This window comes from Salmo trutta, chromosome 8 (assembly GCF_901001165.1).
Source record: "Salmo trutta chromosome 8, fSalTru1.1, whole genome shotgun sequence".
NCBI lineage: Eukaryota > Metazoa > Chordata > Actinopteri > Salmoniformes > Salmonidae > Salmo > Salmo trutta.
In genome coordinates, this window is record NC_042964.1 from 44,231,167 (window position 1) to 44,258,027 (window position 26,861).

General features: G+C 43.7%; 3 protein-coding genes across 8 annotated transcripts in view; 2 read left to right on the forward strand and 1 right to left on the reverse strand.

Moving 5' to 3' along the window:
* Nucleotides 1–1,200: 1,200 nt before the first annotated feature.
* LOC115199070 (inhibitor of nuclear factor kappa-B kinase-interacting protein-like) lies at nt 1,201–7,627 on the forward strand. Its single transcript, XM_029761603.1, has 4 exons — nt 1,201–1,724; nt 2,116–2,233; nt 4,305–4,526; nt 4,901–7,627. The coding sequence occupies exons 1-4, from the start codon at nt 1,513–1,515 to the stop codon at nt 5,519–5,521; spliced, it is 1,173 nt and encodes a 390-aa protein (XP_029617463.1). The 5' UTR covers nt 1,201–1,512; the 3' UTR covers nt 5,522–7,627.
* A 1,174-nt stretch (nt 7,628–8,801) lies between these two features.
* On the reverse strand, nt 8,802–12,717 carry LOC115199069 (cytoskeleton-associated protein 4). Its single transcript, XM_029761602.1, has 2 exons — nt 11,997–12,717; nt 8,802–10,311 (listed from the first exon to the last, which is right to left on the reverse strand). The coding sequence occupies exons 1-2, from the start codon at nt 12,303–12,305 to the stop codon at nt 9,073–9,075; spliced, it is 1,548 nt and encodes a 515-aa protein (XP_029617462.1). The 5' UTR covers nt 12,306–12,717; the 3' UTR covers nt 8,802–9,072.
* Nucleotides 12,718–15,727: 3,010 nt separating this feature from the next.
* LOC115199071 (UHRF1-binding protein 1-like) overlaps nt 15,728–26,861 on the forward strand; it is a 52,656-nt gene continuing 41,522 nt past the window's right edge. For 5 of the 6 annotated variants that reach the window (XM_029761604.1, XM_029761605.1, XM_029761606.1 and 2 more), the window contains exons 1-2: nt 15,728–15,871; nt 26,616–26,778. In XM_029761604.1, the coding sequence (XP_029617464.1) occupies nt 15,765–15,871; nt 26,616–26,778 (270 nt within the window). In that variant the 5' untranslated portion in view covers nt 15,728–15,764. Of the gene's footprint in view, nt 15,872–15,908; nt 16,381–26,615; nt 26,779–26,861 lie in introns of those variants that run through there. The other variant, XM_029761609.1, reaches the window with a different exon arrangement.

A 26,861-nucleotide genomic window follows, 5' to 3' on the forward strand; every position in this document is an offset into this window, starting at 1 on the left:
TGTCTGGTTGGTTTGAGATAAGGAATTAGAAATGATTTATACTTTTACTTTTAACATATTTTAGCAATTACATTTACTTTTGATACTTAAGTATATTTAAAACCAAATACCTTTAGACTTTTACTAAAGTAGTATTTTACTGGGTGACTTTCACTTTTACTTGAGTCATTTTCTATTAAGGTATCTTTAATTTTACTCAAGTGTGATATTTGAGTACTTTTTCCACCACAGATATTTCTGTTCCTTTGCATGAAGTGCGCTCATAACTGTCCTCTACTCTATTTGAGATTTTTCTGTGTCATCCTCATTTATTCTCATTAATACCAATTAGCTTTTACAAACTTGAAATATTGCACCGTTTTTCATGTTTCCTCAAACAGTCTATTTGGGAATGTTGAAATCAGAGGGCCTCGGCCTACTCATCATATAACGGGCCTTGGCCTACTCATCATATAACTGGCCTAGGCCTACTCATCATATAACGGGCCTAGGCCTACTCATCATATAACGGGCCTAGGGCTACTCATCATATAACGGGCCTAGGCCTACTCATCATATAACGGGCCTAGGGCTACTCATCATATAACGGGCCTAGGCCTACTCATCATATAATGGGCCTAGGCCTACTCATCATATAACGGGCCTAGGCCTACTCATCATATAACGGGCCTAGGCCTACTCATCATATAACGGGCCTAGGCCTACTCATCATATAACGGGCCTTGGCCTACTCATCATATAACGGGCCTAGGCCTACTCATCATATAACGGGCCTAGGCCTACTCATCATATAACGGGCCTAGGCCTACTCATCATATAACGGGCCTCGGCCTACTCATCATATAACGGGCCTCGGCCTACTCATCATATAACGGGCCTCGGCCTACTCATCATATAACGGGCCTCGGCCTACTCATCATATAACGGGCCTCGGCCTACTCATCATATAACGGGCCTAGGCCTACTCATCATATAACGGGCCTTGGCCTACTCATCATATAACGGGCCTAGGCCTACTCATCATATAACGGGCCTCGGCCTACTCATCATATAACGGGCCTCGGCCTACTCATCATATAACGGGCCTCGGCCTACTCATCATATAACGGGCCTCGGCCTACTCATCATGACGGGCGGCACGTTGTCATGTTTTCAGGCGTCAGCGGTCTACGTGGCTGACTGACGCATTTTGTTCTTTTTCACAAATTCCAAGGAGAGTTTAAGTGGTCGATTCCTTTACGGGATATGTATACTTGCTTCTATGCATTGGCAAGTAGCATGCTTTTAAGGTTTATTTGATTGTCTGAAATACCTAAATATTCGAAATTATATTCACATTTGAACTAATACATTTAACTCGAATTTGGATGGAGTTTCTTGCGCTAGTCTGCTGCGAAACTTCTAGAGTTGTGGGCCATTGTCGCTTGCAGTCGCAGCTGCTATTTTGAATCAATTCCTTTTCCAGTGGGCAAAAGGAAGCTGCAAGCCTAAACTTTGTTGCAGGCTACAAAAATGCCAAGTAATGAAGTGAAGCAAAGGAAGAAGACCACGGCTCAGAAACAAAATGACGAACCGGCTGAAACATCAAAGTACACTTCCGAAGATGGAGCAAAAGCTACCGAAGGAAATAGCTTGGCTGAACGTAAAAGCTCCTCGCCGTCCTCCCTGGATGTGAAAACGATAACTTGTCTACTGTCACTGATAGTTTGCATAGTGCTTACATGGTAAGTAAAAGTAAGCCTATTCATTTGCATAGGGCATAAGACAAATATTTACTTATAAAGGCCCGTGTGCTTATGGATAATTCCTACATTTACATTTAAGTCATTTAGCAGACGCTCTTATCCAGAACGACTTACAAATTGGTGCATTCACCTTATGATATCCAGTGGAACAACCACTTTACAATAGTGCATCTAAATATTTTAAGGGGGGGGGGGGTTAGAAGGATTACTTTATCCTATCCCAGGTATTCCTTAAAGAGGTGGGGTTTCAGGTGTCTCCGGAAGGTGGTGATTGACTCCGCTGTCCTGGCGTCGGCCAAACAAGAGGAAATTAATAATTTTATATTCGAGTTGGCCTATTCATGACGTTATTTTCCCCCATACATTACAGGGTGGTATTGCAGCAGAATGCAAGATTCTTCGACGTGGAAGAAAAGTACAAACTACTGTCTGGGAAGACTGCAAGTCTCCTTGAAATGGAGGAAGAAGTCACCAAGGTGTCCAAGAAGGTATGTTTTGTTTCTACTGGAACCGTCTACCCATCTCTCTCCCGTGAAGAACAAGACACAAAAACATTATGCAGAGACTTCTATGCTTTGTTATGTGTGTTTATGTTATTGTGTGTATTGGTACTGTCATTGTCTTGCTTGTCACATAATGTAGGCCCCTCCCCCTTATTGTTTAGCCCCTGCAGACATGTCTGCATTATTCATGTGTTTATTGCTACAGTTATTCTTGCATCTTGGATTGTATAGCCTATCCAGTTGAATTGAATTCTGTGATCAAATCACATTGTCTTCCTTAGAATTGCTATACACATCTTTTGACTGAATGTGTGCATGGATTTGTACTTGTATGATTGTATTGAGTGTGAGAGAGAATAGTGAGGATCCCAGAGCCCCCCCCAGAAACAGCCCTCCCTGTTTTGTGTTGCGGCTGCAGCTCGCCGCCTCCGAGGACGACCTGCAGGGGGCTCTCTCCACCTTCGCATTGGCGACGCGCCTCAAATGTGACCTCTCCTCGCTCCATGCTGTCGTTATGACGATGCAGGACGACGAGAACTCCGCCTCTCGCGATCTCCAGACAGTCAACGCCTGCTTCTTGAACGGGACTGAGACGTGGCAGACGGGCCTGGCCTCGGTGACCTCCGACCTGGCCTCTGAAGATGGAGTCACGTGATGCACATGCCGGCGCCACGGACCGGGTGAACGAGGCCGAGCAGAGGGCACGGGCGCTGGACGAGAGGCTGGAGGACAGCACCCGGCGGAACACATGCGCCCTGGGCCGCACCGAGGACGAGGATGCCAAGCGGGCCCAGGACCAGCTGGACTGGAACACCAAGCAGCTTCACAAACTGGAGGACCAAGTCTGGAGCTTGCTCCGAGTAGATACCGAGTTAGTCGCCCAGCTAGAGGAGCAGATCTCCCGGGCCCAGCAGTGCGAGGCTCACCTCCCGGCTGTGGAGGAGGCAGTGCGATCCATTCTGAGGCTGGGGGGGACCTGGGGGCGGCGGAATGAAGGCTGGAGGAGCTCACCCTGCAGGTGTTTGGGACGGAGGACAGCATGCTTAAAGCCCTGACGGAGATCCTGGACATCAAGCAGGCTCTAGACGCCCTCCAGGTCCACAACAGCATCCTCAAGATGAGGAATGAGTTGGCCGTTGTCAAGGAGACGCTGGGACAGCTCAGCAGGGGGAGGAGCAACAGGACAACCAGGATAATTCTGGGATGCCAGATGGGGAGAGGGAGGGGTGAAAGGTCAAGGACCCAGAGCAGGATGAGCCACCCCAGCCGGGGCATAATGATGACCTCCGTGTGTGATGTCAATTTTAAACCATGGGAAGGAGTGGTCCTGTCATTCCATTTGTTTTAAAACTGCTGTTAAATCCTCACATAGTTAATCCATTGCTACGTTCTGTGATTTGTGCATTTTAATTTGCTATTGCTAAAGTTTATCGATACGTTTCATCAATAGGTTTTAAGTTCTTGTCTCACAAACACACTACTATCTCATATGGGCACCAATCAATGTTGTCTGCACTGGCTGCTGAAAGTCAGCAACTGAATGTAGCGTCTGCACCCAAACACTGCTCCTGTGATCTGTAAAGGATATTATTGTTGCCTTGTCAGTGTCAGAAAGGAGAACAATTGTGACCAGTACTCCAATATCATCAGGTACTCAAATGTTGAGTTTGTATACATTTTTTTATAAACATTTTATGTTTGACAGTTATTCCAGTATTGCATTTGTAATAAATGTGCCTTATTAGTGTTTCTCTGAATCTTTTAAATGTTCAAATTTGGTTTAATCTATTGTAAAAAAAAAAAAAATGTATTCTCTCTCCTAGCTTGCATCTCTAGTCAAATATCTTAGTGTTGTTACCCATTTATTTGCTCTATTTATTTTCACCAAACATCAGCTTTCTGTGTAACTTACAGACAGTCTCCCTGCATGTTGTTCAATGCATCCTATCTACCAGTCTATGACTGCATGATCTAGCTGCTCACAGTCTTTTCCTATGTAAAGCTCTTTTCTAAAATGGCCGCCCTGTTCTGTCTTTCCACCTGTTTCCTGGCGCAGTGCGAGGGTGTCCAGAGCCTGTTGGAGCATCTAGAGAGGCAGCCTGGTGGTCTCCTGCCCAACTTGGAGGCCCTGGAGCGGGATGTAAGCCAGCTGAAGGACTGGGCATCCGGCCTAATGGAGAAACGCGGCCTGCACCAGGACAGCGTGGCAGCACTGACCGAGGCTGTGGGACAAATCGAGGGACGGACCTCTGCCATCACTAAGGATGTCAACACTAAGGTTTGGCAGCGGCCTCTGCTTTACTGTGCATTCTTTAAAAAAAATGATTTAAGCCATCTAGATGCTCTAACTACTTTGGTAACCAGGATGTAATAACTCAGGCAATTACACAGGAACTGCAGATAAGATTCCTCAAACAATCACTGTATTGTAATAAACTGGAAATAGTATGTTTTAAAGTAGTTACATAGTACAGTACTATGTAGTTACATGTAATAATACCAAGAACTTTATATTCCAAGTACGTAAAGGTTGAAGTCTCTCAAAACCAGAGGCAACTTGTTGAACAGAACTGTGGCATTAGAATAGAAAGGCAGTACATGTAAAGCTTCGCCCATGAATCATCTCTCCTCTCCTCTTCCTCCATCTCCTAGGTGGCGTCGGTGCGGACAGACGTGCGTCGGATGGATGGGCTCCAGTCGGAGGTGGAGTCTCTCCTGGAGAAGGTAACGGAGCTGGAGGAGAGGGCCGCCCAGGCCGAACGCAGCATGGTCAAACGTATCGGCGACCTGCTGGCCGGCAGCATCGACCGCATCCAGGGCCTCAAGGGCGCCACGGAGCGCAACGCCCAAGCCCTGGAGCAGCTCAAACGCCGCCTACCTGAGCTGTTCGCCAATGACCGGCAGATCTCGGAGCGCCTGAGGGAGCTGGAAAGCGGCCGCGCCCGATTGGTCCGCACGGTGACCTTCGCCGGCGACCTCAAGCCCAAGGTGGCGGCCATCAAGCGGGACTTCGGGGCGCTTGCTCCGCAGGTGGATGAGCTGACCCTGAGGATCGGCCGTCTGGCCGAGGATCTGACCAGGAGGGAGGAGGACATCGCAGAGCTACGGCAGACCTTCGCTAACCTCAGCGCTGTGGAGGAGGACCTAGGAGTTGTGACACAGCAGTTGAGTCAGATAGTTGAGCCTGAGATGCAGGTAGTGGGAGGAGAGATGCTTCTGCAGAAAGTCAACGTGAGTCAAGCCCTCCCTCAGATACTGGAAGGAGAGCTGTGAAGGAGTGCTTTTCTATAAACTATAGATCTACAGAGTAAATGGCAAACTTTCAGCTTGTCACCAATCCTTCCCTTACAATAACTTGCACATTTTTGAAAATCTGAAAACAGAGTTTGCTGATCTCTCTGTACACCCATGGTCGACCACACCTAGCCCTTACAACAGGTACTTCTGGATTCCCCCCCCAGAGACCTTGATTAATGTAAGCAATATGGTGGAAACCACAGAAGAACAGGTTACTCCCCCTATAATGTACATTTCAGTATAATTTCCATTGACTGTATACCTATTACAGACCTTTAGGGGGTTGAGAGGTAAGTCCTAGGGGTTAGGTTGAGACTAACTGGGCCTTTTGTCTAGAATGCTGACTAACTTATGTTGCTTTACAAATTGTATCCTTGAATGAACCTGTCCTATGAGTAGGTTGGCATTTATTGCGATGAATCTTGTCCTAAGGCAGAGCTGAGCAATTTCCACTAGAAGGGCCAGTGGCAACGTCCAAAATTCGCTATATAGCGTCAGAATTCATGAAAACAAAAATGTGCTTGTTGGTCTTAATTTAAGGTTAGGGATAAGGTTAGCAGTGTGGTTTAGGTTATGTTTAAAATCCGATTTTATGGCTGCGCCAGCTAGTGACTACCCTGCCGAGCTGCCTCCAGTACATGAGTCATCCCAATAAATGCCAACCTGTGTCCTAGGAGGCTGGAATGTTATTTTTTGAGAAAAATGGCATCCATCATGGTGAATGAGAGGTCTTGCTGGTCCACAGTTTTGGAATGGGAGCATTCTCTTGAACAGTTTCCCCCTGATCCGTTGTCAGTCTGGCCAGTGGTGGGGTTGTAACAACACTGCTTGACCCCTGTGTGACCTGCACACGGGTATGTATTCTCAGGCTAAGGGGCCTGTTCAGGAGGAATGTTATGCTACAATATGATTCTGTTCTGTACAATAAGGAATGATGATATCAGCTCTATACATTCTACCTGCAATGTTCTCAATAGTTCACAGTGCTGAATACATGCCCTGTGGTTCCACATGGCTAGCTAGTCCTGCTAGTTTTTACATCTCTCTGCCATCAATCAAATCGAAATGAGTCTGGTTTAAAGGTATAGGGACCTAAAATAGAATTCTGAACGCTGCAGCCCGAAAGGCAATGTAGCTTTGCCTGTGTTTACACCAGGGTGTGCAATCTGTCACCAGGAGTTTATTCAATGGGGCTGACTGCAGAGCAATGCAGGTAGAAATGTGTGGCATAGAGCTGTGATTCATGTCAGAGAGTTGTTTCTATTCTGTGTTTAACATTTTCATCTGCAACATTGCTGACTTTGCACTCCTCTGAAAAAAAACTTGGGCTTATTCAGTGGGTTACCGTATGTTCTGATAGAAATATGTTGTGTAGAACAGACATGACGATCATGTAGGATAGGGAAGCATGCCAATCTATTGATTGCATTTCTAGGGCTACACCGCTGAGTAAGCCTCCAGGTGTTTTACAGGAAATGTACGTCTGAAGGAGGAAGTATGTATCGGAGCTGAACAATGAGCTGACGACCTCACAGCCAATTACCAAAGGCCAATCACAACTTGTTTAACATGCACATTGGCATGTCATCTCTAAAGATAAAGTTGAACCTACACATACCTGGAATTGCTCAATGACAAGCAGACATTAGGACGCAGATTGCAGCTGGTCTTTGGGTAAAGAGTGTGGACACCATACCACCGTTTTAACTAAAGCTGTACAGATCACACCACATGTATTTACTGTAGCCATTCAAACTGTCACAACCCCATTGTAGTGGTGTTAGGACAATGCAGAGATCCTATTTTTTGTTTGTTTTAAAGCCTTGGATATATTGTTCTTCGTGTGAGGGATGTGCTTAATAGATTATGTCAATTTGAAGTTTGTGTTAACTCTCTATTCCCTATACATGTTTGTGTTTCCTTGTATATGTTGAGGCAATGGCACCTGTTGAATGGAAGGTTGTGTGTGTGTGTGAGAGAGAGGACTCAAATCAGGTTATAAGTGGCCTATCAGGAAATTATTGAATCTCCTTCCCTCTTCAGGTAAAGTAATTACTTTCAATAAATTCTCACTTGACTGTCCCAGCAGTGTTTCCTAATTAAATATTCCAATCAGCTTTTTATGAAGCATCACAGACTGTATTAAGTCCACTTATATACTCAGTCTGAAGCGCCAGGTTATATGTCAAATGGCATCCCATTCCCTACATATGGTGAGCTCCATTCGTATTGGGACAGTGGCGTTGTTGTTGTTTTGGCTCTGTACTCCTGCACTTTGGATTTGAAATGGTATAAAGTGCAGGCTGTCAGCTTTAATTTGAGGGTATTTTCATCCATATTGGATGAACCGTTTAGAAATTACAGCACTTTTTGTTCATAGTCCCCCCCCATTTTAGTGGACCAAAAGGATTGGGACAAATTCACTAATGTGTATTAAAGTAGTCAAAAGTGTAGTATTTGGTCCCATATTCATAGCACACAATGACTACATCAACTATGTGACTACAAATTTTTTGATTCATTTGCTGTTTGTTTTGGTTGTCAGATTATTTTGTGCCCAATAAAAATGTATGGCTGCTACCATGATTACGGATAGTGAATGAATGAATGGTGAATAATGATGGGTGAGAAAGTTAGAGGCACAAATATCATACTCCCCAAAAATTCCTACCTCTCACCATTACAATAGCGGTACTATGTACAAACAGTGCTGTAATTTCCAAACTGTTCACTCAATATGGATGAAAATCCCCTCAAATTAAAGCTGACAGACTGCACTTTAACTTCATAGTCATTGTATCATTTCAAATCTAAAGTGCAGGAGTACAGAGCCAAAACAACAAAAAATGTGTCACTGTCCCAAAACTTTTGGAGCTCACTGTAGTACACTACTTTTACTTGAGCCATATGGGCCCTGGTCAAAAGTAGTGCACTATATAGGGGATAGGGAGCCATTTGGAGCACATACCTAGAGTGAGCCTTTAAATTAACTGGGAGTGCTTTAACCTTGTAGCCTGTATCCTATGAAGGATTTTCTATGATCTTTATCCAACGATCTTCTAGAAACAGACCGACCCACTCTCACCTTTCACCTCAATACTCACCTCCAGTGAGATTGATGAAGTGTGGTGGTGTGCAAAATGGCTACCTTGCATCTGTCACGGAGACGGTTGGAGTGAGTTAGCCCCATACAATGTACGATGAAGGTTTTATAATATACATGTAAATCAATTTCAAAGCCTTGTCTACACAAAAATGTGGTGGTCCAATTTAATTTTTGTAACATAACACAAATCAGTAAACCATAACATGCTCCTGAACAAGAGCTTATATTGCAAGTTGGGCTTGTGAAAACACCCGTAACATAATCTGACTAAATGAAAAACTGAAATGAGAAAAAATTCAAATAAACAAACAAAAAACTACAGTGCAGTGTTGTATTAAAATTCACAGCATTCCACGTTTCCCATTTTTCATTGACCCAACCCAGTCTACCCAGTCTACCCCCCCTCTTCCTTCTCTTCTTCCTATGCTCCCCTTACGCCTTCTTGCTCTTCGGCTGGGGCTTTGGTCACAGCCTCCAATGAGCTAATGGTCTTCTGTAGTGACCCCTGCAGGGCTTCGATGGCCTTCTCATGGATCTCCAGCTTGGCAGCATTCCCCACCAGGCCATCCACGGTGCTCTTCAGCTTCTCCAGCTCTGGTGGGGGGTGGCTGGTTGACTTGGAGACTTCCCCCAGGGCTTCAAGCTTCTGCTCCAGCCCCTCTATCTGCTGCCCCAGGCTAGAGTCCCTGGAAGCCAGATTGGTCTGAGCGCCACTCAGTGCGACCACGTTGGACTGGAGCTCCCCTAGGCTGCCCTTCAGCTCCTCTAGCTCTCCCTGTAGAGTAGCCCGGGCCTTCTCGGCTGCCGTGCCCTGGGCGGCGAGCGTGCTCTCGTGGGAATCATACTTGGCAAGAAGAGCCTCAAACTTGGAAGTCAGGTCTGTTAGCGACGCCGCCAGGGAGTCTCCGCCCTCCTCCGTCACTTTTAGTCTGACCTCCAGACCGTCGGACCTCTGCTCAGCCCTGGCCGATTCCCCCCGCAGTTCCTTCTCCAGACTGTGTAGAGCTTCGGTGGCCAGCTCCAGGCTGCTCTGCAGGCTCTGGTCCTGATCTGTCAACGCTTGGATGCCTGCCTCAGCCCCCGACACCTGCTGCCGCAGGCTCCCTGCCGTCTCCTGCACCAGCAACCTCACCGCCTCCACTTCCTGCGACATCGAGGCTATTTCCTGGTTACGGGTCTGGAGCTCCGCCCCCACCGCGGCGATCTGCTCCCTCAGCGAATAGGCAGACTCATCGGTGGCCTGCTTAGTGGCGCTGAGCCCGGCGACGGTGTCGACAATGGCGGACAGTTCCTGCCTGATCAGCGCCGGGTCCTCTATGTCGTCCAGACGGGCTTTGATGTCAGCCAACTGACTTTGAGTATCACCCTGGGCCTCGGTGAACTCAGTCACGCTGTCCGCGATGGAGGCACTCAACTCAGCCAGGCGCTCCTCCACCGTCTTCTCCAGGGAAGAGAAGTCCCGCTCTCTGGCCTCCTTCACCTCCTTGATGCCTTCTGACAGGTCAACCAGCAGTTCGTTCTGGAGCCTCTGAAGAGCCTCCTCCACCCGCCGTGTCGCCGCCTCGCCCTTCCTCACCGCCCGGCTCCCCATTTCCTGCTCTGCCCGCATGGTGCCCAGTGCCGACTCCAACCCGTCTACAGCGCCCCTCACGTTGTCCACCTACACAACCACAGACAGGGAATCATAAACTGAGTGCACAAAAAATTAAGAACACCTGCTCTTTCCATGAAATAGAGACTGACCAGGTGAATCCAGGTGAAAGCTATGAGCCCTTATCACTTGTTAAACCAACTTCAATCAGTGTAGATGAAGGGGAGGAGCCAGGTTAAAGAAGGATTTTTAATCCTTGAGACAATTGAGACATGGATTGTGTATGTGTGTCATTCAGAGGGTGAATGGGTAAGACAAACGATTTAAGTGCCTTTGAACGGGGTGTGGTAGTAGGTGCCAGGCGCACTGTCTTGTTACAGGAACTGCAACGCTGCTGGGTTTTTCATGCTCAACAGTTTCCTGTGTGTATCAAGAATGGTCCACCACCCAAAGGACATCCAGCCAACTTGACACAACTGTGGGAAGCATTGGAGTCAACATGGGCCAGCATCCCTGTGGAACACTTTCGAAACCTTGCGGAGCCCATGTCCAGACGAATTTAGACTGTTCTGAGGGCAACTCAATATTAGAAAGGTGTTCTTAATATTTTGTACACTCAGTGTAGGTCAACCTTTGGTCATCAATACAGATTAGGGCCTTAAGAATTATTTGATTAGTCTTTAATGATTAATCTGTCAAATCCTTACAATCGGTCACATCCCTACTATAAATACTGTATGTATGCATAAATAATATAATAGCCACATTATCTAACACTATTACTACTATTAAATTGTATAACACAGGTTTCAAACTGTACATCTGTATAGTCACACCTGTGTACTGGAAACACAGGTACAATACATTCCAAGAAAGTTGGAAGAGGGTGGAAGAGCCTATCCCTGACCAGTCATTTGCCTGACAAAATAGTTTTTTGGCTTGGTAGTTATTGAAATAGACTTTATAGCTTGCAGTGGAAGACAGTTAATCACATACTGTAGCTTTAGACAACAATAGTTGACACAGCCTCACACAGGACGTTTACATATAGGAGACTGCAATGCATGTTTCAGGATTTACTTGTTGAATGTGTGTTCTTGGCAAATGTTTTTCCCTGAGGGGTTTCTTTACCACATTTACCTAGTTACAGTAACTTACGAGTAGGTTACGTTGCTTTATTACATAACTCAGCTATTTCTCAGCCTGTGGGGTAGATCTACATATCCAGTTCAAACTGGTTTAGTTCAAACTGGTCTGGGAGATCTCAATTTATGCATGACAAGTTAAGTGAAGTTACATGAAGGCTTGAAAAGAAGTGAATGAATGAAGGAAGGAATAACTGATTGACTGAATTAATTAATGCAGGAACATAGCTAGCTGGATAAAAATGTAAGATCATTTATGGGGTGCAATGTGCATACATTATATCAATGCATTCCTCAGTTCTATGGAAATATAGCTTCCCTTTTTATTATAAAGGATGTAGTATTTCCATTAACCTGGATTTGTTTTTGTTGCAATGTCAGTACTCTCTCTCTAGGAATGAATAGCATAGATTGCATCTGTACTTTTCTTGTGCCAGCTCATCAAGCTTTTGGAGGAGGGGGAGATGGCCCTCTTCTTGCCATTTCTTCTCTGTAGTCTATATGTTCATCCTATCTAGTTTTGGTGTGCGATCTTCAACAGCCTGCCCTATCTCGTGACTTTGTCATTACATGGCTAGTGGTTAGTCCTATTTCAATTGCATTGCTTACCTGTTGAAGAACATTCTCTACTTTGTGCGCAACCTCTGCATTTTTCCGTACGGTCTCTTCATTTCTGCTGCTGATTTGATTAACTTCTTTCAACACTTGTTGTAGATAAATAGCAGCAAAGCCCGCAGCGGCTACTAATGCGATATAACATAAAGCAGCTATAACTTTGACCCAACTGCCCGACCCCGAACCCTGGATTGAGGGGCTACCATTACTACTAGGTTTCGGACTTTTCTTCGCCACGTCATCTTGCGTGGGTGAAGCAGTCTTTTCGCTTAAATTGTTCTTGTTTCTGTGTCTCGCAGTCATGTCTGATGTGGCTTTCTACCAGGGGGTCCGAGGAAGTGTGAGGCTGGTCTCTACAGATGCTGTGTACTGTCTTCACTGTACATTTAGCGTATCAGTGAGCGCGATGTGGCTTCCCGAGAACTCCGTTCGAGTCGAGGATGCAAGAAAGGGGGCGTCTCTCTTGTTGTGGGACCTGACGTTCTGACTGCAACATTGGTGGCTGTACTTGCCTTATGTCTCCAATGGCGATGGAATTATGGAATCAAGACTTCAGAAACACAGTAACTAGTTCTGATAAAGTTGAGGAAAAAACGAGGCCTATTTAATTGGAATAATAGAATTAGGCCCATTGATGTTTCATGTCTTTCAAACCCTGTTTACATAAGCCAAAATCCTGGTATAGGATAGCCTAAACATGTCTCGAAAAATAATGATCTCAGAAATCAACTGATGTAATTTGTTTCAATACTGTACCAACAGTAAAGAGGAGGGGTTGTTGGATAGTTTTTTTCCTCTCATTTGCTCCTCCCTTCATACGTGGCAACTAGAGTAGAGTTATCGTGTATGCCTCCACATCCTTTCCTAGAGTTCCCTCAATCCAAGGCATGTTGCTATTCCAGACCAGATCAGGAAGTGTTTCGAACAACTATTCATGTAAAAAAAATAAAAAAATAATCCATTAACAATGCATGTTAACAAATAGGCCTATTTTCAATTTATTCCATTGTGCCGAAGTCATGAGGCTATTGGCATACTATTACCTAATCAGCGTAACCTAATCACTAGCCTATGTTATGTATCTATGTTCCCTTCTTATCATGATAGGATTGCTGTCACCGATTGCAAACTGCAAACCTATAGAGTTGGACATTTAAATAGTTTCAATAACATGTATCTCGCACCACAATGCAAATTAAAAAAACAATGCATATTTTACACAAAATGGTTAACAAAACGCTCTGTTTTCTATTAATCTGCCACAAAATAATTGTTTTCACGTGTGTTTTTAAAAGTTTGATAAAAGTTGCAGGATGATTTAGTTATCTGATATCTGAAAATCAGCAATCACAGAGACATGTTATTTTTGAGAAGCATATTTGATCCTTAGTTCGGACATATAAAGTTTGTATGTGAAAAATACTTCTAAGACGCATACATTCAGTTGTTCCGAACTCACTTCACTCACGCCATAGAGAGAACCTTGCTCGGCTGGTGCTAGCACATGCACAGATCAAATACACTACTGGAACGTTGATTAAGGTGTTTATATGTCCTAACAATTTGAAAGATTGCTCAGAAAACCGGGTGTTTTAATCGGTATATGCTTACTTCAATTTTGACATTACGCTGATTAAGATTCAGTAAGCAGAGTAAGGTGTTTACATTACTATTTAATAATCTGCCTACTGCCATAATAAGTTCAATATCTAATTATTGCCATGCATGTAAACGTACTCACTGATATGACTATACTGCCAAAATGAATGAATGTTAGCATATCATTACAGCTTGTACACTTTGTTGCGGGGATCTTAATGCTTGTGTTTAACTGACACTTGATATACTGGATTTCCCCTGACTGATTTCCCCTGACTGTATTTGTAACAGTGTAGGTTCCGTCCCTCTCTTCGCCCCAACCTGGGCTTGAGAACCAGGGACCCTTACACACATCAACAACTGACACCCACGAAGCATCGTTACCCATCGCGCCCCAAAAGCCGCGGCCCTTGCAACGCAAGGGGAACAACCACTTCAGGTCTCAGAGCGAGTGACGTCACTGATTGAAACGCTATTAGCGCGCACCACCGCTAACTAACTAGCCATTTCACATCGGTTACATATGCAATACAAATGTGGGTCAAAAGGGAAATAAAAGTATTATCAGAGTTTTTAATTTAGGCTATGCCATCATTGTAGTATAATCATTGTGCAATGTTTTAGCAGCAGATGCACGTGTACCGTTTGTGTATTAGTTTCGACCTAAAGTGAATTGTCAGTCGTTTGGACGCTATCCTCTGTGGTAAACAGAAAAATATATTCTGCTTAAAACCTGTTTAGGACAGGGGGCAGTATTTTCACGGCCCGGATAAAAAACGTACCCGATTTAATCTGGTTATTACTCCTGCCCAGAAACTAGAATATGCATATAATTAGTAGATTTGGATAGAAAACACCCTAAAGTTTCTAAAACTGTTTGAATGGTGTCTGTGAGTATAACAGAACTCATATGGCAGGCCAAAACCTGAGAAGATTCTATATGGGAAGTGCCCTGTCTGACCATTTCTTGTCCTTCTATAGCCTCTTTATCAAAAATACAGGATCTCTGCTGTAACGTGACATTTTCTAAGGCTCCCATTGGCTCTCAGAAGGCGCCAGAACGTGGAATGATAACTCTGCAGTCCCTGGGCGAAAAACAGTAGGGGTTTTGGAGAGTGGTCCATCTGAGAACAATGACACTGTCGCGCGCGTGCATGTGAAGACTCCATTTTCTTATTTCAGTGTTTGAACGGATACAACGTCTCCCGGTTGGAATATTATCGCTATTTTACGAGAAAAATTGCATAAAAATGGATTTTAAACAGCGTTTGACATGCTTTGAAGTATGGTAATGGAATATTTTGAATTTTTTTGTCACGAAACGCACCGGCGCGTCACCCTTCGGATAGTGATTTGAATGCACAACAAAACGGAGCTATTTGGATATAACTATGGATTATTTGGAACAAAAACAACATTGGGTGTTGAAGTAGAAGTCCTGGGAGTGCATTCTGACGAAGAACAGCAAAGGTAATCCAATTTTTCTTATAGTAAATCTGAGTTTGGTGAGTGCCAAACTTGGTGGGTGTCAAAATAGCTAGCTGTGATGGCCGGGCTATCTACTCAGAATATTGCAAAATGTGCTTTCACCGAAAAGCTATTTTAAAATCGGACACCGCGATTGCATAAAGGAGTTCTGTATCTATAATTCTTAAAATAATTGTTATGTTTTTTGTGAACGTTTATCGTGAGTAATTTAGTAAATTCACCGGAAGTTTTCGGTGGGTACGCTAGTTCTGAACATCACATGCTAATGTAAAAAGCTGGTTTTTGATATAAAGATGAACTTGATTGAACAAAACATGCATGTATTGTATAACATAACATTTAGCTGTGGTTTTGGTTTTTGTGACTTATATGCTAGCTTGAAAAATTGGTGTGTGATTATTTCTGGCTGGGTACTCTCCTGGCATAATCTAATGTTTTGCTTTCGTTGTAAAGCCTTTTTGAAATCGGACAATGTGGTTAGACAAAGGAGAGTCTTGTCTTTAAAATGGTGTAAAATAGTCATATGTTTGAAAAATTTAAGTTTTTGCATTTTTGAGGTATTTGTAATTCGCGCCACGCTATACCATTGGATATTGGTGAGGCGTCTGGATGTAAGAGTTAACGTGTCAGATCCGGAAGTGATGGTCCTGGCATTGGAGAGGGGCCTGAGAGGTGATGGGCCTGATAGATGACAGCTGCACCTGGACCCCTCTCCCTGCCGTTGTCCACCAGAGGTCACTGAATGACAGTCTTTCGAGAGGAGACTGGAACTGGACTCACAGGTAGACCGTACCCCCGTCGGCGAAAAGAATCGCAGCAGCTCCACCCCCAAATATCTTCCCGTGCGGATGTACTCAGCCACAGTAAAAACAGGCAATTACGGGTTCACTTCTAAAATTAAACGATACATGGGACAATGCTGACGTAATGCCGGAGTCATCCATGCTCCGCCCGCAAGTCTTGTATCTTTGACTTAGGTCGCCGCTAGCCCGCCCATCAGACGTTGTGACAGCACAGGCCGTGTTTCCAGGTGCTGTTGCATTGAAGATGGACTTTAGCACTAGTTGTAATGGCTTATTTGCCTTCTGAAGCTAGCTAGCTGTGTCTCGGGGGTTTGTTTTCCCCTGTCAAATCTCCGTGGGAAGGGAGCGAGAACTGGGCTAGTCTCACAAAGACCACAAAAAATGCACCCTGACTCAGAATTGAGAATTTGAACTGCATCGCTGGGATAAATCATTTATACGGTCATGGCTGGGCTGATCAAGAAACAGATCCTCAAACACCTCTCCAGGTCAGTGTCAATCGATATGAACCAGGCGGAGAGACAAAATACATCTAACTCCCAAAGGGGTTTCATTTGGGAACCAAGCTAGCGCGTTAGCAGCGCTGTGCCATAGCGCCCGGGAGGCCACTGACGGGGCACTCACTATGCTTGCTCAACTAGCCAGTTACGAGCAAGTTTGCTTGTTGTTGTTGGTTGTCAAAAACAAACCGGTGTCTGTCGTGTTTAGTTAGATAGCTAGCTAACTGGCTTGTTTGATAACTGGTTATGGCTAACCTTGCGTATTGTTGTTAACGCAACTAATCTTCCTAGCCTAGGCTCCACCAGTACGTTAACATTAGCTGGCTAACTATGTCCCGATAATCATTGTTTAGCCAGATATAGCAAGTTTTCTATTTGCTAGGTTACATCAGTCAATGATTGTCATTAGCCACCTAGCTACCTAGTTAGCCAGGTAAACTACACTGGTTAGCTAGCTAGCAGCATAAGCTTCTGGCAGAGACAAACACGCCACGTACTGCACTGACAGCTAGTACTACATCCAACCAGGTCTCAGAACATTTCGTATTATTCTGTTCATTTAGTAACGTTATGTTACGTTTCGTATGGTATGTATTACTATTTGGTTGTCCATCACCCATTTCGTATGTTAAATTACAATTCGTATTACGTTACGAATTTGCAAAACGTATGATATGTTACACATTCTAGCTAGGTGGCTAATATTAGCTAGCACGCTAACTTTAACTAGGTTAGGGGAAGGGTTAGCTAACACGCTAAGTAGTAACTAAAAAGTAGTTGGTAAAATGCAAAAGTTGTCCATGATGATATTCAAACTCACAACCTTTGGGTTGCTAGACGTTCACTATATACGTCCACCCAGACGAACCAACCACCCCACTTTTTAGTTTTTTTGCTTTAAGTAACCATCTGTCTTATGTTACATTTGGTATGGTTACATATCATACTAAAAGTAATGTCTCGGGTTTCCGTGCAGAATAATACGAAATGCTCTGAGACCAGGTTGCCACATCGGGGAAGTTTAAGTCATTTTTGGCCTTTTTTTATTATTATTATAATTTTTTTTTAACCTTAACTGACTTACCTTGTTAAATAAATAACAAATTCTTATTTACAATGACAGCCTACACTGGCCAAACCTGGACGACGCTTGGCCAATTGTGCGCAGCCCTATGGGACTCCTAATCACGGCCGGTTGTGATACCCTGGTTCGAATCCAGGCTGTGTCTGTAGTGACGCCCCTTAGACCGCTGTGCCACTCGGGAGCCATTCTGAGTGGAACACACAAACTTTACTCTCTACTGCAGGGTTTCCCAAACTCGGTCCTAATCAATGCTTGATGATGAGTTGATTATTTGAATCAGTAGTGTAGTGCTTGGGTAAAAAACAAAATGTGCACCCGGAGAGGCCCCAGGATTGAGATTGGCAAATGTGCAATAGAGCAGAGTTCCCCAAACTCATTCAACGCCGGGGTGAGTGTCTGCAGGGTTTTGCTCCTCCCTTGTACTTGATTGATTAATTAAGATCACTGATTAGTAAGGAACTCCCCTCATCTGGTTATCTAGTTCTTAACCAAAAATCAGCAGACACTCGGCCCTCCGTGGAATGAGTTTGACACCCCTGCTCTCTTGCACCGGGGCTGTATGCATGTCCGCTCTTGCTTGCATTAGCAGCTTGGGATAATAATGCACCTTCCACAGCATAGAGATGACTAAGCACCTGTACACCTCATATACACACATACCTTGTTTGTTTGCCAGTTCCATGGACACTGAGCAGGGAAGACAAAGGCCTTGGTTGTTGTAGTAGGCAACGTTTTGTGCCACCTTTTTCCTCTCACAAGTATTTGATAAAGGATTAATGGACATATTTAATCAGCTAGTGAAGTGTAAAATATTTTGAACGGGTCATGGAGAGAAAAGACTACACTTGCGACTGAGTCTACACAATATAGTCCCTATGTTTGCAACACAGTCATCAGTTGTCCTACCCATTGTTATCGACAGCTTTCAGCTAGGCACATGCATTATTTATTGTTCCAGGTTGGTGCCCTGAGGGAAGTTCATCGAAATCCTTACCCGTTATTTTCAAAAGGGAGAACTTCTCCGTAATAACATAAATTGCCCATCGCATTCAGTTGAACCTACCTACAACTGACTGATAATGATCCAAGAGCATTCACATTCTTACACCTGTAGCTCCTAGAAAACTGTCTGTAAACAACACATAATAACGCCTATAAAAATAAAAGCTTTGATAAAACCTTGAGCCTTTTAGATGTAGGTTGAACCTCCCATGTTACCGGCTGGATAAGAATGAATGACTTGCAAACTGTTTTGGATTGACCTAGAACAGTAAGCTTTGTTATAGTCACACACAATGCAGTTAAACAAGTGTTGTAGCTTTAGAAAGGGGAAAGTGCATTAGGCTTTTTAATGCATTGCTTCCAGCGGGCAATGCATTGTGAACAAAAGCCCTTGACTTTCAGTATAACCAGCGGAGCCCTTGGTATTTATGCGGCAAGGCAGAGGCTTTGATGGCTAGTGGTTGCTGTGCCCTTCATGGTCCCACAAACAATGGCCACAGCCAAGTTTTACATACACAGCTTATGACTGTCATTTCCTTTTAAGCCTTGTTCACACTAGGCCTTAATGCTCAAGTCAGTTTTGTTTTTCAAATCCGTTTAGGAATACTAACTGTCCAAACAGCAAGTTAAAAATGACCAAATCTGATGTGTGTGTTCAGACAAGACATTTGCTGACATGGGTAAGCTAGTATTCATAGTAACGACGGGTCTGTGCAGTGGTGTAGACTGATTGGTGGTGGTGCTCGTGCTTCCTATCAGTTAGAAGAAGTTATGTATCAAGCTAAAGTGACAACAATGCCTGCCATGGACGTGTCCCAGTGTATTTCAATGTTTAAAATCATAGTGGAAGAACACTTTTAAAGCCTCAAAGGATAAGATGATCCAACTTGAAAATGAGTCATTTTTGGCTAGCCACAGCAGTCAACTAGCTAGCTAGGTAACAATAGCTGTTTGGCTTTCTAGCACATTCACTAATTTGTTTGTAAACAATTAACAAGCTAGTTAGCTAATATATTTATTATATAAGTAAATGATTCACCGTATTAGGCATATCTTGTTCCTAGATAGCTACTAAGTTTGAAAACCACTCGAAGGCAAATAAATCGGATTTGACCATTCAGACACAAGTCACATGGCCAGGAATCAGATTTGTATCTGATTTCAAACCGCCTATGAAGGTGGTTTTGAAATGTGGCCTGAAATAACCAATTTCATGTGCGTTTGGCTATTCAGACTGCAGGAAAAAGAACAGATTTGAATCGGATATTCAACAAAATAGGATCTGACTCACTTCAACCTGCCAATATGAACAAAGCTTTAGTGTCCTACAACATTGGATTGTGTGTGTGTGCACATTACTGTTAGCGTCAGCAGGACCGGGGGAATTATGTCATTATCACTTCCTTGGGTCGTTACGTGATTGGTCGTGTATTCGAAGCAGTCCTGCTTGGAAGAAGCCAAACCCACTGCTCATTATAGTGATGTCAATGCTTGGGGCATATTCACCAGGGTTCCGCTCAATGTTCAGATAGAAATATATAATGTAGAACAGCCATGCTTCTCTGTCTTGTAGAATAGGATAACGTCATGTCCGCGCTATACTATGAGTGTTTCTATCTGCAACGACCTCTTGAAGGCAGGAGAGAAAGGCTGACTCTTGCCTTCGAGGCCTTGTATGTCAAAACATTGGCCTTTGGGAACACACACAATGCGAGTGTGGCTGGTGATGTGAGGTGTTTCCACCAACAGTGTGCTGCTCTCAGGTGGTCCCAAGGGTGAGTTAATGAAGATGTCCCTCTCCCCATTAAACCAATAGGCTCAGGTATCGACATGGCCCAGGACCAGGGCCAGACACAGCAGGGTCTGGGGTTACACGCGCACACACGCAGACTCTTAAACGTGCACGCATAATCAACACACACACACACACTGATGTGACCTTAAAGAAAACACACACACAGAGGCGTGTGTTGTCCAGTCAGTATTGAGTGTGTCTGGGAGCCCTGTGCTGTTAAATATTCATTCTACTGAGGCTCACTGTGATCAGGTGTCAACGTTGCTTCAGTCACATGCTCAGCTCTAGCCCTGTCTGTCTTTCTCTCGCTGAACCTGTCCATCTCTTTCTCTCTACATCTTACCTTAGCCTGCCAGACAGAGGAGATGTCAGTGTTACTCCTCAACATTTCATTCCTAGGGGACCCTAACTGTTGGTGAACATTTTTGTTGTAGCCCAGCACTAACACATTTGATTCAACTAGTGGTCTCTGTGGCACGGCTTGATGATGCGTGCAGGAATGTGACTGGACTGATGGGCGGATGATAGATGGAGGGATACCTACACACACACACACTGTGACACACAGCCGCTAAATACAAAATATTAACCACAGGGTCGGAGAGAGAAGACTGAGAGGGGCTGGCTAGGAAGAGTCTGTTTTAATCTCAGAACATTCTAAAAATGACAGGGAGGAACATGCTTTGGGAAAAAGGTGCTGAAGTTTTGGAAATCAGTTATTTCCTTGTTCATTCAAACCTGTTTGTGCTAACCAGATTTGCTGGCTCAGTCAAAAGCAACACAGGAAACAAAAGTGACCAATGGAATTAGTTGCTTCTCGAAGGGAAACTGTTTAACACAGTCTTTGTGGAGTTAGGTCTACTTTACTAGCTTATAGACTTGGGTGTCATTTGCAATAAAGAAATAAGGCCTATTTTCTCCACAATAACTCATAGAAAATAGTGTATTCAAAATGGATGCTAGTGTACTTGATAGTGAAGAAGAAACCAATTGGAACACATAATATAAGGACATTAACTAGAAGACTTAAGACAGTGTTTTTAAAATGGACGCTCCACTATCAAATCAGTTTGTCACGTGCGCCGAATACAACAGGTGTAGACCTTACAGTGAAATGCTTACTTACAAGCTCTAACCAATAGTGCAAAAAAGGTGTTAGGTGAACAATATCCAATATACTAGTTCACTTCATGGAATAGACTCTGAAACAATAGGAAAACACTAACAGAAGGCAGTGTTGTGATAATGGACACATGTTTAATAGAATAAAGACATTTATAGGAGCACACGCCAACTCAGTGAAGACCGGGTTGTCAGATTGGACACAAGCTTTGTACTTAGGCCTAATAAAATAAATAAAGGCCAGATGAAACAGATCTGCAGTGAGATCATAGGGTTCATCTAATCAAGTTGATTTTCTAATTTAATCTGAAGAATGGACGCATGCGAACACACACTTTCTATCTTTGCAGAGACTACTGAATTGAATAAGTTCTGCCCGGCGACTGGTTTATCCCTCAAAGAATAACCCAAATGTGTGTCTGTCTATCCTGAGGAAGGTTGCTCCAAAGTGACCTTGTCATCCCTTGTTTAGATTGAGTCAGTCAAAGGTGAGGGATCTCCTGTGGGTCCGACTACAATACACACGTCAGCAACGAACCGTGTGGCCAACTGAATGGCACACACACAGGGCTCCGGAGCAATGTAATATTTATGTCTCTGATGGAGGCAGGGAGAAGGTTAGCCTTACAGGCCACAATTACAAAGTCTGTAGAGACCATGGCCAAAAGTTGTGTGTGTAATACAAATACAGACAAACACGCACCAGCTATGACGGTGAAGAGTGGGTGAATCATGCTAATATAAATGAGGAGTATGGGTGTTAATCCTGGTGCCATGGCTTAATTTAACCTGGCCTCTCCTAATACCTCAGCCACCTAATCATCCACCTCAATCCAGTTAGTCTCCAACTTCTGTTGTAAAATAATTTATTTAATACCTCCACTCTAGGGCAGATTCTAACAATGTTTTAGAGTATTTTTACTGTCTTCCAATATTTTTTGGTCCCACTTGAGACTGAACACAACAGCCAACAAAGATAAGCACACAGTTAGTCATGGAACATCTAAAACCCAGTCAGCAGAAAAGTAGCATACATTTTAAAAAGCATCAATTTGAAAAGCTCAAAAAGATCTCCTAGAAAGGTTAGCCCATATAACGGAACTACCTAAACAAAAGCTTGATCAGGAATGAGGCAGGTACAGGGGAAGTGTAATGAGCTGTTTCCAGTCATTCTGTGCGTGCGTGCGATAGGCCAGAGAAGCTGATCGGATGGCCACAGTCAGCAACACAACTGACCGAAGTATAAGATTTCGCTGTACCAGAGCTCTCTCTTCATCTTATTGTCTTCAATATGGTATAGCCTATGGGTTGTGATGTGGGAGAAATGAATCCTGCTATAGAAGTTACCAGGCCATCGGTTATATCAGAGTTGTGAATCTGACTAGCGGTTATTAAAATATTGGTTAAAGGATGTTATTTAAATGTTGGCTGAATGTTGCAGCACAGTTGGGAGCTTTTGATCTGGTCCTATTTAAGAGCATGGTGCTTCTATCTGTCAGATTAGCTGCCTGCCAACCAGGTAGCTAACAAGATTACAGCAGTCAAACCGTGGCAGTCTCTGCTTCATTAACGTGTGTGTGTGTGTGTGTGTTAGTGTGTTGTCGTGCTTAGGTTGTGGTGTAACGTAGATCGATAAAAACAGAGTTAAAGTAGTCACACAGGCTGTATATGGACACACACTTGTGGTGTACAAACACACACAGGTTGTTGTGTGTAATGTGGATTGATAAAATCCGTCTGTGACTTACTGGGAATTCTTTATCTGTAAACATTAATTAGGACAATGACCTTTTGCCTGGTATGTGGGCGTTTGGCTAACTACTAACCACATACTGTGGTAGGGAGTCTAGGGACTATGGCACCAGGTCATGGGCACAGTGTGTGTTGGAGCTTTGAGCGGGGCCTAGCGATGGAACCCACCCATGCGCACCCAGGACACACACTCATTGGCTGTGCTACCTCTGATGAAAGATAGGAGTTGGGAAACCCTTACAGTTGAGACAGTGTGACCCTAAAGTTCACACACACCCTTGAGTACAGTTTGACTTTCAGCAGAACTCTATAATGTTCCATAACAGACCTACAGGCCTACCTCATCTCTCTCTCTGTTTTACTATCTGGCCTCTCCTCTGGGTACTGGTATTTATTAGGATCCCCATTAGCCGCTGCAAAAGCATCAGCTACTCTCCCTGGGGTCCACATGAAACATTACCTAGTACAGAACATTATTAGTCAAGGACTGAAATACATACATTTAAAACATCACACCTAGCCTATGTCGTGTCTTTGGGGCACCATTAAACTGAAGACATGTTTATCAATGAACTCCCTGTAATTATTATCACGCGATTAAACTGATTAATCGTTTAATTGTAATTAACTAGGAGATCGGGGCACCAAGGAAAACATTCAGATTACAAAGTTATAATTTTCCTAATATAACTTTCCTATATTATAACATTATATATTATATTATAGTATAGGCCGATTATCTTCTGGGTTAAATGGTGTATTTTACCTCGCGTCCAGTCTCATTCCAAACGTCGTAAATTGTTGTATCTGCACGAATCCAGCCTTTACTAAAGTCATCCATACATCAATTGTCTTAAAATCATTTATTTACTAAACTAAGTAATTCACAGAAAGCATACAGACAGTAGTTATCATTACAAAGAATTGGTAGAGGAATGTTCCCTAGTGGGCTAAACGGGCATGGCTGGTGTCTTGTTAAACAAAGGGTCATAAAGGGCAGCTGAGGAGGCACACAGAGTTCATTAATATTAACAATTGATATGCTAATCCTTTGCACATGAACGCTCACTCATTCGGGAACAATTACAATCAATATATATTTACGCTCAGTGTGTCGTCGGGATCCTTGTTGGAGAGTCGTTCTGTTGGAGAGCTCTCTGTCTCTCTGTCTCTCTGTCTCTCTGTCTCTCTGTCTCTCTGTCTCTCTGTGTCTCTGTGTCTCTGTGTCTCTGTGTCTCTGTGTCTCTGTGTGTTAGAATGGATCTTTCAAAGCGACATTCATTAATGTCGTTATAGAATGGATGTTTCGTTGGTCTTCGCGTTCAATGATATAATTTACTTAGCTGCAGACTAATAATTAATATCAGACTTGTTCTTATTCTGTCGGTCTCGATAGTCTAAAAGTTTAACCACGTGGTATAGGTAACTTTCAGTAGAGGAATTGGGTGGTGAAACCTTGGCTCTCTCTTCTGAGGTAAGCTGGTCTGCAGAAATAACTTCTAGGTGGGGGTTTTATACGTGAACATAGAACAGGCTTGTCACATGACGCCTTGTCCTGTCCATGTCCCTGGGGGGGCGTGCCGATGACTGAGTTAAGCTTGGTACAGAAATACAATTCTATCACATTAACATCAGTACATAGCATCTCAACGTATTCCAAATAGCTTTATCCTTATTAATACATTTTATACAACCATTTGGATGCAAGTCCCATAGCTGAGGGGATGGTGCAAGGGGGAGGGGGTCAACTGTCCTCCCTGTACTCAAAGAGGGCAACGTCATGACACCTACATATCAGTACATACACACTATCTAGGTCTAACACATAGTACAGTTCAAATTACAAAACAAGAGATGTATATAAAAAATGGTTGTCTCGCCACAGTCCCTTATGTGCAGTAAGGTGTTCTTTTTATCTGTTTTTTAAAATCTGGTTTCAATCCTAGCTTGAGTTACCTGGGGTGGCAGAGTTCCATGTAGTCATAACTATTTAACACTGCATTTCCCAGACTCTGTTCTGGACCTGGGGACTGTGAAGAGACCTCCGATTGCATGTCTTGTGTTGTACCGATGAGTGTCCGAACTGTTTGCCAACTGCATGAATAGACAGTTCGGTACCATCAACACATCAATACTTTGCACAAAGACCAATAGTGATGCAGTCAATCTATCCTCAACTTTGAGGCAGGAGAGATTGACATGCATGTTACTAACATTCACCCTGCGTGTACATCTAAGTGCGATATGTGCTGCTTTGGTCTGAATCAACTGCAATTTACCTATGTCCTTCTCTGCCACACATGACCACACAGCTGGGCAGTAGTCAAGGTGCAACAAAACTAGGGCCTGTAGGATCTGTCTGGACAGACCTCTTCCTATTTTAGCAACCATTGAGTCTGTTTTGACCATGACAGCTTGCTATCTAGGGTTACGCCCAGCAGTTTAGTCTCCTCAACTTGCTCAAAAGCCACATTATTCAATAATAGATTTAAACAAGGTTTAGCATTGAGAGAGTAATTTCTCCCAAAAAATATTCTTTTAGTTTTAATATTTAGCACTAGCCTATTGCTAGATACCCATTCTAAAACTGACTGGAGATCAATGTTAAGTGTCAGTTATTTATTTTACTGTTGTAGCCGACGTGTATACTGTTGAGTCGTCAACGTACATAGACACACAGGCCGTATTCAAGGTCAGTGGAAGGTCATTTGTAAAAACAGAAAACAATGGCCCTAGCAGGCTGCCCTGCGGTACACCACACTGAAATGAATTTGTATGAGATAGGCTTCCATTAACGAAAACCCTCTGAATTTTATTAGATGGGTAACGCTCAGTCCATAATAAGGCAGATGATGCAAATCCATAACACCTACGTTTTTTTCAGCAATTGGTTATGATCAATGACATCAAAAGCTGCACTGAAGTCTAACAAAACAGTTCCCACTATCTTCTTAATATCAATTTCTTTCAGCCAATCATCAGTCATTTGTCAGTGCCGGACATGTTGAGTGCCCTTCCCAATAAGCATGCAGAAAGTCTGTTGCTAATTAGTTTTCTGTAAAATAACTTTAATTGATCAAACAATTTTTTCCAAAAGTTTGCTCACCACTTTTAACAGGCTGATTTGGTTGGCTCCCTTGTCTCTTCTAGACTATCCTTCTCTCTTCTGTCTTTCTTTCCTTGTCCATTATCTTTCTTGTCCACCCTCTCTGCCTTTTATTTTTCACTCTTATCACTGGTCGTAAGGGAGAGAGGGGGACTGTACTCTAATGAATTGTGCCAATAAAGACAGGTTAAATGCAATTCTCTCTCCTGTCTTTCACTTAGTCTCCCTCCCAAAAGCAAGGGTGTCTTGTATTTGTAGGTATGATGTATGTTAAGGGCTTCTTTCCTTGATGTTGAATGAATAACAACAATACTCATTTTCTCCTCTCCCCTCCTCTCCTCTCCTTCCTCCTCCCCCTGCAGGTTTGCTAAGAACCTGTCCCCAGACAAGATCAACCTGAGCACGTTGAAGGGCGAGGGCCAGCTCACCAACCTGGAGCTGGATGAGGAGGTACTGCAGAGCATGTTGGACCTGCCCACCTGGCTGGCCATCAACAAAGTGGGCTGCAACAAGGCTGCCATCCGGGTAAGAGAGAGGGAGACGTGCGCACACACACCTGCACTCTGGGCGGTGCTTTCGCCCTTTGTCCCTCTCCTCAGATGAACCCC